General features: G+C 37.7%; 1 protein-coding gene across 1 annotated transcript; it reads right to left on the reverse strand.

Annotated features, from left to right (window-relative positions):
- LOC109824774 (senescence-specific cysteine protease SAG39-like) lies at window positions 9,123–10,309 on the reverse strand. Its single transcript, XM_020391418.1, has 2 exons — window positions 10,183–10,309; window positions 9,123–9,897 (listed from the first exon to the last, which is right to left on the reverse strand). Exons 1-2 carry the CDS (start codon window positions 10,262–10,264, stop codon window positions 9,302–9,304), a joined length of 678 nt encoding a protein of 225 aa, XP_020247007.1. The 5' UTR covers window positions 10,265–10,309; the 3' UTR covers window positions 9,123–9,301.

Below are 12,514 nucleotides of genomic sequence, written 5' to 3' on the forward strand. Positions count from 1 at the left end.
TGACGTTTTGGCCACGTTGCGCCTTCATAAGATAGGGTATATCGACAATATATCTCTGCCTTATAAGGCACAACGCAGCGACAAAACGCCCCCTTTATTTATTATGAGATAGTGTTTTGACCAAGCAAAACATATCTTTGAAGCGTCGATCCTCACCAAGGAGAATCAAGGCTTTTCCCGGTTGCCTCACCAAGGAGAACAACGGGGAGTAAAAAAAAGAAAAAGGACCAATTTGCAAATTTCCAAGAAAAAATGGACTAATTTGTAAATTTACAGAAAAAAGTGGCTCACCGGCATAAGAGGGAGGCGCGCCATCAGTCGGCGCGGTAGAGGATTGACCCCTCGCCATACGGGACATAGAAACCTGCAAGGTAAATTAAGGGATCAGATCTAGAAAAGGAAAAATCCCATTTTTACCCCAAAAAAGGCAAGTTTGAGGCATCAAATCACACCCTCAACCCTTATATGTGATCCCCATACACTAGATCAAACATGAAATAGATCAAGATTGCGGAGGATTTACCTGAAGAAAAGCCCAAAATCCAATAAAGGCGAGACCTTTAAGGAAACTTGAACCACGCGCTCGAGGGGCCTGAAAGAAACTTTTGGTTTGGAGTTTTTGGGAGATTTCTCAGTCCAAGATTCAAAGGAAAGCCAGATCTAAGACAAATATCAAGGTTTGAAAGAGAATGGATGCTCGAGGGAAGAGAAATTCAAAAATTAGAGGGAGGGGGTGGCCGGCCCTAGAAAGAGAGGAAGAAAAAGAAAAAAGAAAAAAAAACCCCCTTTTATAGCCTTTAACCAGATCTGGCTGAACCAGACCAGACCGGGCTAAACCAGACCAAGCCAGATTGGACCAGAATGGACCCCAAGCCACTCCTCTTGGAATTGACCCCGTCTCTCCCAACTACTACTCTAAGGGCTTGTTTAGATTGAGGAGAATGATGGTGAAGGGAAGTTAGGGGAACCATTCACCTCCATTCACCTTGTTTGGGAACATTTATGAGGTGAAATTATTCACCCTAGTTCCCCTTGGTTCACCCCCTAATAGTATAAAATTTGTTACCCCCCAAATTAAGGTGTAACCAAGGGGAAGGGAACTCCCTTCCCTTCCCTTCCATTCTATAAACTGCTTCTTAATACTCCGAAAAGTATACGAGTATAAACTGCTTCTTAATACTCCGAAAAGTATACGAGTATAAACTGCTTCTTAATACTCCGAAAAGTATACGAGTATAAACTGCTTCTTAATACTCCGAAAAGTATACGAGTATAAACTGCTTCTTAATACTCTGAAAAGTATACGAGTATAAACTGCTTCTTAATACTCCGAAAAGTATACGAGTATAAACTGCTTCTTAATACTCCGAAAAGTATACGAGTATAAACTGCTTCTTAATACTCTGAAAAGTATACGAGTATAAACTGCTTCTTAATACTCCAAAAAGTATACGAGTATAAACTGCTTCTTAATACTCCGAAAAGTATACGAGTATAAACAGCTTCTTAATACTCCAATAAGGTATACGAGTATAAACTATTCCATCCTCTTTGTTGAGAAGTTTCTGGAGAATATTTTTCAAAAAAAAAAAATATATTCTTAAGGATAACTTAACATAACTCCCAGGAGTGTATGAGTATAAACTAGACCTCCCCGCTCCAACTCCTTAAGAGCTTAAACTGGGTAGACTCCAAAATACTTACGAGTATAAACTGTGTTAAACGCCGGACAACGCGTCACAATGAAGATTCAAAGCCGTCAACCGATGATCAATTTCATGTTGAAGCAACTAACTCGAGCTAAAAAGCCAGGAAATCAAGAATCGACTTCAAATTCAAAATTCCGACAAACGGTCAGGCAATAAATGCAGCACCGGAACCCTCTCAAGCATTCGACAAAGCACCGAATAGCCTGGAGGATTGAAGGAATCGAGAACAGAAACCATTCCAAGATCCCGTTACACCGATTGAAGGTTGGGACAATCATATCCAAAGTATTCCAGACTCTTCTATAAAAGAACGAGACTGAAATACTTTGGAGGGGGTATCTGTAGGCATATAAAATTGCTTATAGGTCCCTTAACACGGCTCAACACAAACTAATGAACCATCGGGCGACGTATCTAAGCACGAACGTCAGTCCACAACACCAAAGCGAGTGACCGAATAACAGGAGCTCCAAATTAATAGCACTCATATGGTCACATAAGAGGAACTTTCTTAAAGGTAATGTCATAGTCCTACAGAGTCAAAGACATCCAAAATTTTTGTGGACAATAACTACCTAATGCAATGTACTCAGTCTTTGTAGTAGAAAATGCTACACTGTTTTGTTTCCTATTAGACCAAAAAACCACATAATATCCTAAAAGATGTACCATACCTCTAATTATCTTCCTATCTATATGACACCCAACACAATCACTATCTAAACACATAACCAAATCAAAAAAATACACATAGGAAACCATAAACCAAAATTTTGCCTACCACTTAAATATTGAAAATTTTATAATATAGTTTGCAAATGTGATTCTTTAGGATTTGCTTAAAACCTTGACGCAAACACATTGAAAATATAATATCAGGATGAAAAGCGATAAGATATGAAAGCATATCAATCATTCCCATGTATCACTGTTCATCAACTGATACTCCTATCTCATACTTAGTAAGCTTTGTTGAAAGGCTCATAGGGGTGGAAGCAGCAAATAATTATCCATACTGATGTGTTTTAGAAGCTCTTTCACATACTTTTCCTGTGAAATAAATATTTCATCTTTTGTTTGCTTGACCTGAAACCCTAGAAAATATTTTAGCTCTCCATTCATGTTCCTCTTGAACTCATCCTACATCAGGTCTTCAAACTTATGTAAAAGATCTTTACTAGTAGCTCTGAAAATAATATCATCCGCATACACTTGCACAATAAGAATATCTTAACCAATAAATTGAACAAATAATGTATTGTCAGCAAACCCCTTCTTAAAATTATGTTTAAGCAAATAAAAACTTAGATGATCATTCCAAGCCCGAGATGCTTGTTTGGCTTTATATAACTTATATACATAGTCTAGAAAAATATGATAAAAAACTTGTGAGTTGTTCTGTATACACTTCCTCCTTTAGGTACCCATCTAGAAAATCACATTTTACATTCATTTGATAGAGCTTAAAGCTTGTATAATAAGAAAAAGCAAGCAAAATTTTGATGGCTTTAAGTTTCGTAGCTAGAACAAAAGTTTAATCGAATTTGATCCCTTTGATTTAATTATAATCTTTAGCAACAAATCTAGTTTTATTTCTCACAACATTACCTTTTTCATCAAATTTAATTTTAAAGACCTATTTAGTTCCTACAATTTGGTGATTTCTAGCTTAAGGAACCAAATTTCAAACTTTATTCATTGTAAATTGATTAAGTACTTTTTGCATTACAATTATCTAATTTTCGTCACTGATAGGCTCATTCACATTTTTTTGGTTCTATTTTTGACATGAAATTCTCATAAGTAAGGATTTTTACATTCACTTACGTTTGTTGTTGACACTGAATGACAACAACCATTCAAATGTGTAGGTGGATGACGATTTCTTCTTAGGGGATCCTTGTTTAAACAATTTCTTAATTATTTGAATCATTTGGTCTTGAGTAGCATCTAAAGCTTCAAGTATTTTCTCCTCATTTTTATCCTTGTTTCCTACTGAGCTTTATTCTCACTCTTCTCCTATATCTCTTCTTGTTCATCTTGATCAATTTGATTCGTCACAAGAGGATCATCTACATTATCAACCAAAACACTAGGAGTGTGAGTTTCATCAAATTTAACAATAATAGATTCTTCAAGGATTTTAGTTTATCTATTGTAAACTCTATAAGCTTTGCTACATGAAGAGTATTCTGAAAACACACACTCATCAACTTTAGAATAAAAGTTTTCTAATTAATCTTTTGTGTTCAAAAGATAACACTTACAACTAAAAACACAAAGATGTGAGACATTTAAGAATATTTGGTAATAAAGTTTCTAAGAGGTTTTGTTTAGTACAGGTCGAACATAAGCTCCATTACTTACATAGTATGTTGTATTCACTGCCTCAGCCCAGAAGTATTATGGCAATTTATACTCATTTAACACAGTTCTAGCCATTTCCTATAAAATCAGATTCTTCCTATCAACAATCCTATTTTGTTCTGGTGTTCGAGAAGAGTAATACTCACAAGTGATAATTTTATTAGCATAAAATTCTTGAAAAAAAATTATTCTCAAATTCACCTCCATGATCAAAATGAATAGTATGAATAGAGAGGCCTTTTTCATTTTCAACCCTTTTTTAAAAATTCAAAATTTTAAACATACACTCTTTTTGACTAGAAAACATGACCTATGTAAATTTAGAATAATCATCAACCACTACTAAACAATAACTCTTTCCTCCTAAACTCTATGTGGACATTAGTCCAAAAAAATCTAAGTGAAGTGATTGCAAAGATTTAGAAATACTCACTAAATTCTTCAAATTAATTATAAGAGGATCTTATATATTTGCCTTTCATACAAACCTGAAAAAAAACTCTTAATTTTAAAAGTACAGATAGGCAGACCTCTAACTAATGCTTTCTTTGAAAGTGTTTCTATCAAACTCATGTTTGCATGTCTAAGCCTCTTATGCTAGAGCTCGCTATCCTCTCCTCCTGCAGCCAAGCATTTTACACTATTATATTTGATATCGTTAAAGTTTTATGTGTATACATTAGCATTCCTATTTCCAGTAAAGATAATCAAACCTATTTTTGAATCAATAGTTTTGCATATAATATATTCGAAAAGAATAGACATACCTTGATCACAAAGCTAAGTAATGAAAATAAGAGTATGCTTTAAACCATCAACGAGCAAAATCTAAGGAGTTTAAAAGAATCATTACCTATATCATCAACTCTTATAATTTTACCATTGTCATTATTTTCAAAAGTCACATCTCAACTTTCTTCTTGTCAAGACTAAGAAATAAATCTTTCTTACTTATCATGTGTCGAGAACATCCCGAATTTAGATACCATATTCTTTCATGCTCCTTAGCTCTCCATTGAACTTCCTTATCTAAATTTTCATCCTCCGAATCTTTTGAGATGTGGACATTGGCCATGAGATAGTGACCCCTATCATTCGTGTTCAAAGGGTTATCAATATGAACCCTTGTAGGTGTTTGCGTTGGGAACAAATTTTATTGCAGAATCCATTACAAACGTTTATCGATTACAATGAAAACAAAAGAGTGAGCTTTATGCTTTGTAAAACTTCTCTTTACAATAAAACAAGATTAAGAGTGCTCCCTAGAAACATACGCATGAACGTTTATCGTTTGCTGCTTGCGTGGGATCTTTACCTGTGCCGGGGGTGCGTTAGCCCGTGGACGACCGAATCACAGATCCAGATTGATCCGAAGAAGGCTTAGGGTTGATGTTTTGTTTTAGAAACAAGGACAGAAGTGGGTATATCAATAAGGTAAGATAAAACACTCTTCTCAAGATCAAGTCAAAGCTTAGATCTCGAGGAAACACTGAAGACTTTGAAGATTCCTTGAAAACGATGCAAGACTCTCTCTCTTACTCAAAATTTGTCAAAAAGCTCAAGTCTCTGCCTAGAATCCCCTTCGTCCTACCCTCCCTGCCCTCCTCCTCATGCATATGGGTGATAGGGAAGCATTTGAAGTCCCTAGAAGCAGTTACTGAAGATAGCAAGTCAAAACAAAGCCCAATTGACATCCTACATTTGCAAGACACGTTCTGTGTCTCGGAAGAAGGAGTTCAACACTCCCGTTTTGTAACTGACTTCGTACGTTTAAGTGCTAATATTTTTGCAGTTATGAGCGTGCTTTTTGTTTGTAACGGTCCTTCCACGTTCACACATGATCCCCAGCAGTTATGAAACCACGTGGACCACACAAAACCAAAGAAAACCGTCAACGGAAGTGTGAAACTCCCCCATAGTTTCCGAGACAGTTGGGTTGTCTCATAGTTTCCGAGACACATTCCCTGTCTCGGAAACTATGGGTTGTCTCATAGTTTCCTAGACACTTTCTTGACCTACGTGTCCATATGAGCTTGAGAGAAAAGCAACAGACCCAACGGTGGCTGTCTGCAAGGGTAACTACACATAAAAGGATTGGAGACAATACATAATGGAGGAGTAAGAAGAACAAATTAAAAAGTGAGTACTTATTGGCATCCCAACAGCCTCAAAACTATCAGAGATAAAACTTTTTCTTTCGGTTACCAATTGATGATTAAAAACAGTCGACAATGAAATTTATCAGAAGACATTAATATAAAACCAACAACAAATGTGTGGGTTAGACATCAGCCTGACACCGAATTTGGGTTCTTAGAGTGTAGAAAATGTCCCTTTGAAGTAATAACCTCAGAATCCACCAAGGAAAATCTTCAAATCCACGAAGAGCTTCGAATCCACGAAGTCAATATTGAAGAAAACAAAATTTTATTAATTAAAAGTTATTATCCTTTGAGGTTACATGACTCTTCTTAAATAGAAAAACAAATAAGACTCCTACTAAGACTAGAATTACAAAGAAATAGAAAGTATTAAATTCTATCCTAAAAAGACTCCTTATAATAGAGAAAACAAATCATGAGTCAAAATTGAATTTGTTTCCTAATCTAAATTGACTCTAAAATTGGATTTATTTCCTAATCTAAATAGACTCCAACTTTAGTACTAAAAGTAAACTAAAAGTTGATTATTTTTGGATTTTAGTCAAAACTAGATATTACTGATGAGATTTTAAAAATCTGACAATCTAGTTGGCTATGTATATATATATATAATATGCCAGAATTTGCCGTCTGGGTTGGAAGATATAATTGTTTCTTTGCGAAAGTAAATAATACGTATAAATTTGTATTTAGCTCGTAATTGTCCAAATCATTCATGAAATTGTCTGTTAAGCGTCCTGTATCAGTCTCCCCTTGTTGAAAGAAGCTCGACCCCGAGCTTATATTTGTTAGAATAATAGCTTCATTATTAAATAATTTTCTTCTCTTGCAACGATCATCATCGGCCTTGTATTTAGCGTTGATTTTCTCCATTTGTTCTTTTACCTCCTCTGCTAGGACTTCTTCTGTATCAAACTTGTTTAAGAATCTTCCGCATGACATGTGTATGTAATTGGCAGCATGTGGATCTGTAGTTGACATGAAAAACTCTTCCAAATATTTTCTCTGCTGCTTCCCATATTCTAGTGTCGGCGGTATCATCTCATCGTTGTTGATCATTGATTCCAAATAAGAATTTTCTCCCTCATACTCTATACATAATTCTTTCATCTTCTTTGCCTCGAGCTCTCCACCAAGCAATTCACACATACCATCAAATCCCTCGCTCTCTATTTTATCCTTCTCCTCCATCGGGACAATATCAATATGTGTAACATCACTCACGATATCATGTAGAATATTCATCTTCATTAACATATCATCATCAACATCAGGAACCTTAGAATGAAGCTTGATGGTGGCAAAATTTTCCTTTCCGGGGTGAGCGTCTTACTGTTTGCCACTAGAGAAGCCTTCTCCTTAGCAATCTTTGTCTTAAATGCATTAGGTTCTATGATTGACATAATTGATGAAGTCTTTATTGGTGCTTCCTCGGTGCTCTTCACAAATCCGGACTCTTTCTCAGAGATGAATTGATGTTTCTTAATTTTTCCATAATCATAACTAGTTTGATAACTCTCTAAAAACATCCATGATAAAGGTCGTATGTCGTTCTGCTCAAGTTCTCGCTCCACCTTCTTTGCTAGACGGACCGTAGCGGCTAAGGTAAAAGAACCTTTTAAAGGCACCTCACATTGCTTGTAGTTAGAAGATAAGAAACAGTCTCTCAATAATTTCTTCCTCTCTGCTCACATTCGAACCAGATCCTTCCCTTGATGGTATCGATTTATCAGTACTTCATCCTACCATGCATATGCTTTTTCTTTAAGCTTGTAGACCACTAATTTAACTTTCCAACATTCTAGGATTATCTTATACTCAAAATACTTATCCACTTTATCAATCCAATCAAGGAAATCATCAGCATGAAGCTTTCCATTGAAGGATGATATTTTTAATCTTCTAGTGTCATAATTGTTCTGTCTTTGGTGGTCTCTGCGATCATAACTGCGGCGTAAGGCTTCATAGTCATCATTATTGAATTCATCATGTGGAGTCAGATCATGTCGTTAGCGACCATCAACGCGATTTCAAACTCCTCCCGTGTTCAGACGCTCCACTGTCGACGCAAATCGTTCTATGACAATCTTCATCTGATTAATATCGATCTTCAGCACGTCGAAATCAGTTCGAGAAAAAGGGGCTTCATCATCTGCCATCGGATCGGAGGAACAAAGCTCTAATACCAATTGACGCAGCGCGGAAGTAGTAGCCTCGGAATCCACCAAGAAAAATCTTCGAATCCCCGAAGTCAATATTGAAGAAAACAAAATTTTAATTAATTAAAAGTTATTATCCTTTAGGGTTACATGACTCTTCTTAAATAGAAAAATAAATAAGACTCCTACTAAGACTAGAATTACAAAGAAATAGAAAGTATTAAATTCTATCCTAAAAATACTCCTTATAATAGAGGAAACAAATCATGAATCAAAATTGAATTTGTTTCCTAATCTAATTTGACTCTAAAATTAAATTTATTTCCTAGTCTAAATAAACTCTAACTTTATTACTAAAAATAAACTAAAAGCTAATTATTTTTGGATTTCAGCCAAAACCGGGTATTACTGATGAGATTTTAAAAATCTGACAATCTAGTTGGATCCGTCTAATCGATATAGGCGATTTATATATATAATATGTCAGAATCTGCCTTCTGGGTTGGAAGATATAATTGTTTCTTTGCGGGAGTCAATAATACGTATAAATTTGTATTTAGCTCGTAATTGTCCAAATCATCCATGAAATTGTCTGTTAAGCATCCTACATCAATAATAAGATCGACGGCACCCAAACACATAGTCATTCAAATTGTATCCAAGATACGACGACAAGAGTACTGTATGTATTTATATCCGTATCAACAGGCGTGGATGCATGCTGCTGGCATGAAAATGAAACGTACATGTGTATATGTATATTATCCTACGTACTGCTGCTGCTAGAGCATCCGCATTATTACACATGTTTATTATATGTTGCGATCGAGCTACATGTATATAGATATAGATTATACATATGAAGAATTAAGTGATGACTCGGCAGCATAGCGGACGTAGGTAGTTAATTGAGAGTGGGGTAAGATGCGTCCTTCGCAATTCCACACAATCCCTCAGGCGCACCCACGTCCCTGGCCATCCTCATATAGCCTCCCTCTCCCCAAGTCTCCCCCCACGAGTTCTTCACCAGCCAATACTTTGTACCGTCGGCGGACTCCTCCGTTCCATAGCCGACCAGCGTTACAGCATGATCGAGATCCGTTCCACAAGGTCCAGTAAAGACCCCTCGGGAGTAAAATTTAAAGTCCGGTCCACCTCCGTCGATGGCAACCGAAACCGGTTGTGTTGCCACTGCCGCCATAAGTGCCTCCTCACTGTTTGCAGGAACTTTTTCGTAGCCGGTGATTGTGGCTGCAGATGTGGCGTCCGTGTTGCAAGTACCCTCGGTTGCGGTGTATGGGTACGTTTCTTCGCTTGCGATTCCTTTGTTTTGAATGATGTACTCGAAGGCTTCATCCATTAAACCGCCCTCGCATCCTCTGGTGACGCCGCCAGTGACGCAGTCGACCAGCTGCTGCTCCGATAGGGAGGTCAGGTTCCCTTTCTTGATCTGGATCAGGCCTTCGGTTGCTCCCACGGTGGAAAACGCCCAACAACATCCTGGAATGCATGTATATATGCAAGCACACATTGCAATTAAAAAGTGTATATGAGCTGGTAGCTCATTCCGTGACGTGGGTTGCCCACTAGTCTCAATAGTATTTAGGCCCACCTAGTTGCAGGCATGAGGTGGATTGGGGGCCTATTGTTTGCCGAGTTGGCAGCTCATTTTGTTAGATGAGTTAGGCAGCTCATACGTACTCATTGCTCCCATTATATATAAAGCCACAAACATACGTTTATAATTGACGATATATAGACAATTAAGTTTTATATCTATCTTACCACATTGGCCTTGGTCCTTTACCCCAGTAACCGCACCTTTCGCCCTCCAGTCCACGCTAGGAGGCACATCCGACATGTTCATCAACGTCTCATTGTTAGTTGCAGTTGCTTTAATAGGCTTTGGCTTAAATCCTTTGTAGTCTAGGATTATCTTATACTCAAAATACTTATCCACTTTATCAATCCAATCAAGGAAATCATCAGCATGAAGCTTTCCATTGAAGGATGATATTTTTAATCTTCTAGTGTCATAATTGTTCTGTCTTTGGTGGTCTCTGCGATCATAACTGCGGCGTAAGGCTTCATAGTCATCATTATTGAATTCATCATGTGGAGTCAGATCATGTCGTTAGCGACCATCAACGCGATTTCAAACTCCTCCCGTGTTCAGACGCTCCACTGTCGACGCAAATCGTTCTATGACAATCTTCATCTGATTAATATCGATCTTCAGCACGTCGAAATTAGTTCGAGAAAAAGGAGCTTCATCAGCTGCCATCGGATCGGAGGAACAAAGCTCTAATACCAATTGACGCAGCGCGGAAGTAGTAGCCTCGGAATCCACCAAGAAAAATCTTCGAATCCACGAAGTCAATATTGAAGAAAACAAAATTTTAATTAATTAAAAGTTATTATCCTTTAGGGTTACATGACTCTTCTTAAATAGAAAAATAAATAAGACTCCTACTAAGACTAGAATTACAAAGAAATAGAAAGTATTAAATTCTATCCTAAAAATACTCCTTATAATAGAGGAAACAAATCATGAATCAAAATTGAATTTGTTTCCTAATCTAATTTGACTCTAAAATTAAATTTATTTCCTAGTCTAAATAAACTCTAACTTTATTACTAAAAATAAACTAAAAGCTAATTATTTTTGGATTTCAACCAAAACCGGGTATTACTGATGAGATTTTAAAAATCTGACAATCTAGTTGGATTTGTCTAATCGATATAGGCGATTTATATATATAATAAGTCAGAATCTGCCTTCTGGGTTGGAAGATATAATTGTTTCTTTGCGGGAGTCAATAATACGTATAAATTTATATTTAGCTCGTAATTGTCCAAATCATCCATGAAATTGTCTGTTAAGCATCCTACATCAATAATAAGATCGACAGACACCCAAACACATAGTCATTCAAATTGTATCCAAGATACGACGACAAGAGTATTGTATGTATTTATATCCGTATCAAACAGGCGTGGATGCATGCTGGCTGGCATGAAAATGAAACGTACAATGTGTATATGTATATTATCCTACGTACTGCTCTGGCTAGAGCATCCGCAATTATTACACATGTTTATTATATGTTGCGATCGAGCTACATGTATATAGATATAAGATTATACATATGAAGAATTAAGTGATGACTCGGCAGCATAGCGGACGTAGGTAGTTAATTGAGAGTGGGTAAGATGCGTCCTTGCGCAATTTCCACACAATCCCTCAGGCGCACGCCACGTCCCTGGCCATCCTCATATAGCCTCCCTCTCCCCAAGTCTCCCCCCACGAGTTCTTCACCAGCCAATACTTTGTACCGTCGGCGGACTCCTCCGTTCCAAAGCGCCGACCGCAGCGTTACAGCATGATCGAGATCCGTTCCACAAGGTCCAGTAAAGACGCCCTCGGGAGTAAAATTTAAAGTCCGGTCCCACCTCGCTCGATGCAACCGAAACCGGTTGTGTTGCCACTGCCGCCATAAGTGCGCTCCTTGCACTGTTTGGCAGGAACTTTTTCGTAGCCGGTGATTGTGGCTGCAGATGTGGCGTCGCGTGTTGCCAGTACCCTCGGTTGCGGTGTATGGGTACGTTTCTTCGCTTGCGATTCCTTTCGTTTTGAATGATGTACTCGAAGGCTTCATACCATTAAACCCGCCCTCGCATCCTCTGGTGACGCGCCCCAGTGACGCAGTCGACGCAGCTGCTGCTCCGATAGGGAGGTCAGGTTCCCTTCTTGATCTGGATCAGGCCTTCGGTTGCTCCCACGGTGGAAAAGCGCCAACAACATCCTGGAATGGCATGTATATATGCAAGCACACATTGCAATTAAAAAGTGTATATGAGCTGGTAGCTCATTCCGTGACGTGGGTTGCCCCACTAGTCTCAATAGTATTTAGGCCCCACCTAGTTGCAGGCATGAGGTGGATTGGGGGCCTAATTGTTTGCCGAAGTTGGCAGCTCATTTTGTTAGATGAGTTAGGCAGCTCATACGTACTCATTGCTCCATTATATATAAAGCCACAAACATACGTTTATAATTGACGATATATAGACAATTAAGTTTTATATCTATCTTACCACATTGCGCTTGGTCCTTTAC

Source organism: Asparagus officinalis, chromosome 9, assembly GCF_001876935.1.
Source record: "Asparagus officinalis chromosome 9, Aspof.V1, whole genome shotgun sequence".
NCBI classification, from domain to species: domain Eukaryota; kingdom Viridiplantae; phylum Streptophyta; class Magnoliopsida; order Asparagales; family Asparagaceae; genus Asparagus; species Asparagus officinalis.

Coding starts and splice junctions, on each gene's coding strand:
- LOC109824774 (XM_020391418.1), bottom strand. CDS start 10,264: ATGAACATGTCGGATGTGCCTCCTAGCGTGGACTGGAGGGCGAAAGGT. Junction 9,898..10,182: donor AAAGGACCAAGGCCAATGTG/GTAAGATAGATA, acceptor CATGCATTCCAG/GATGTTGTTGGGCGTTTTCC.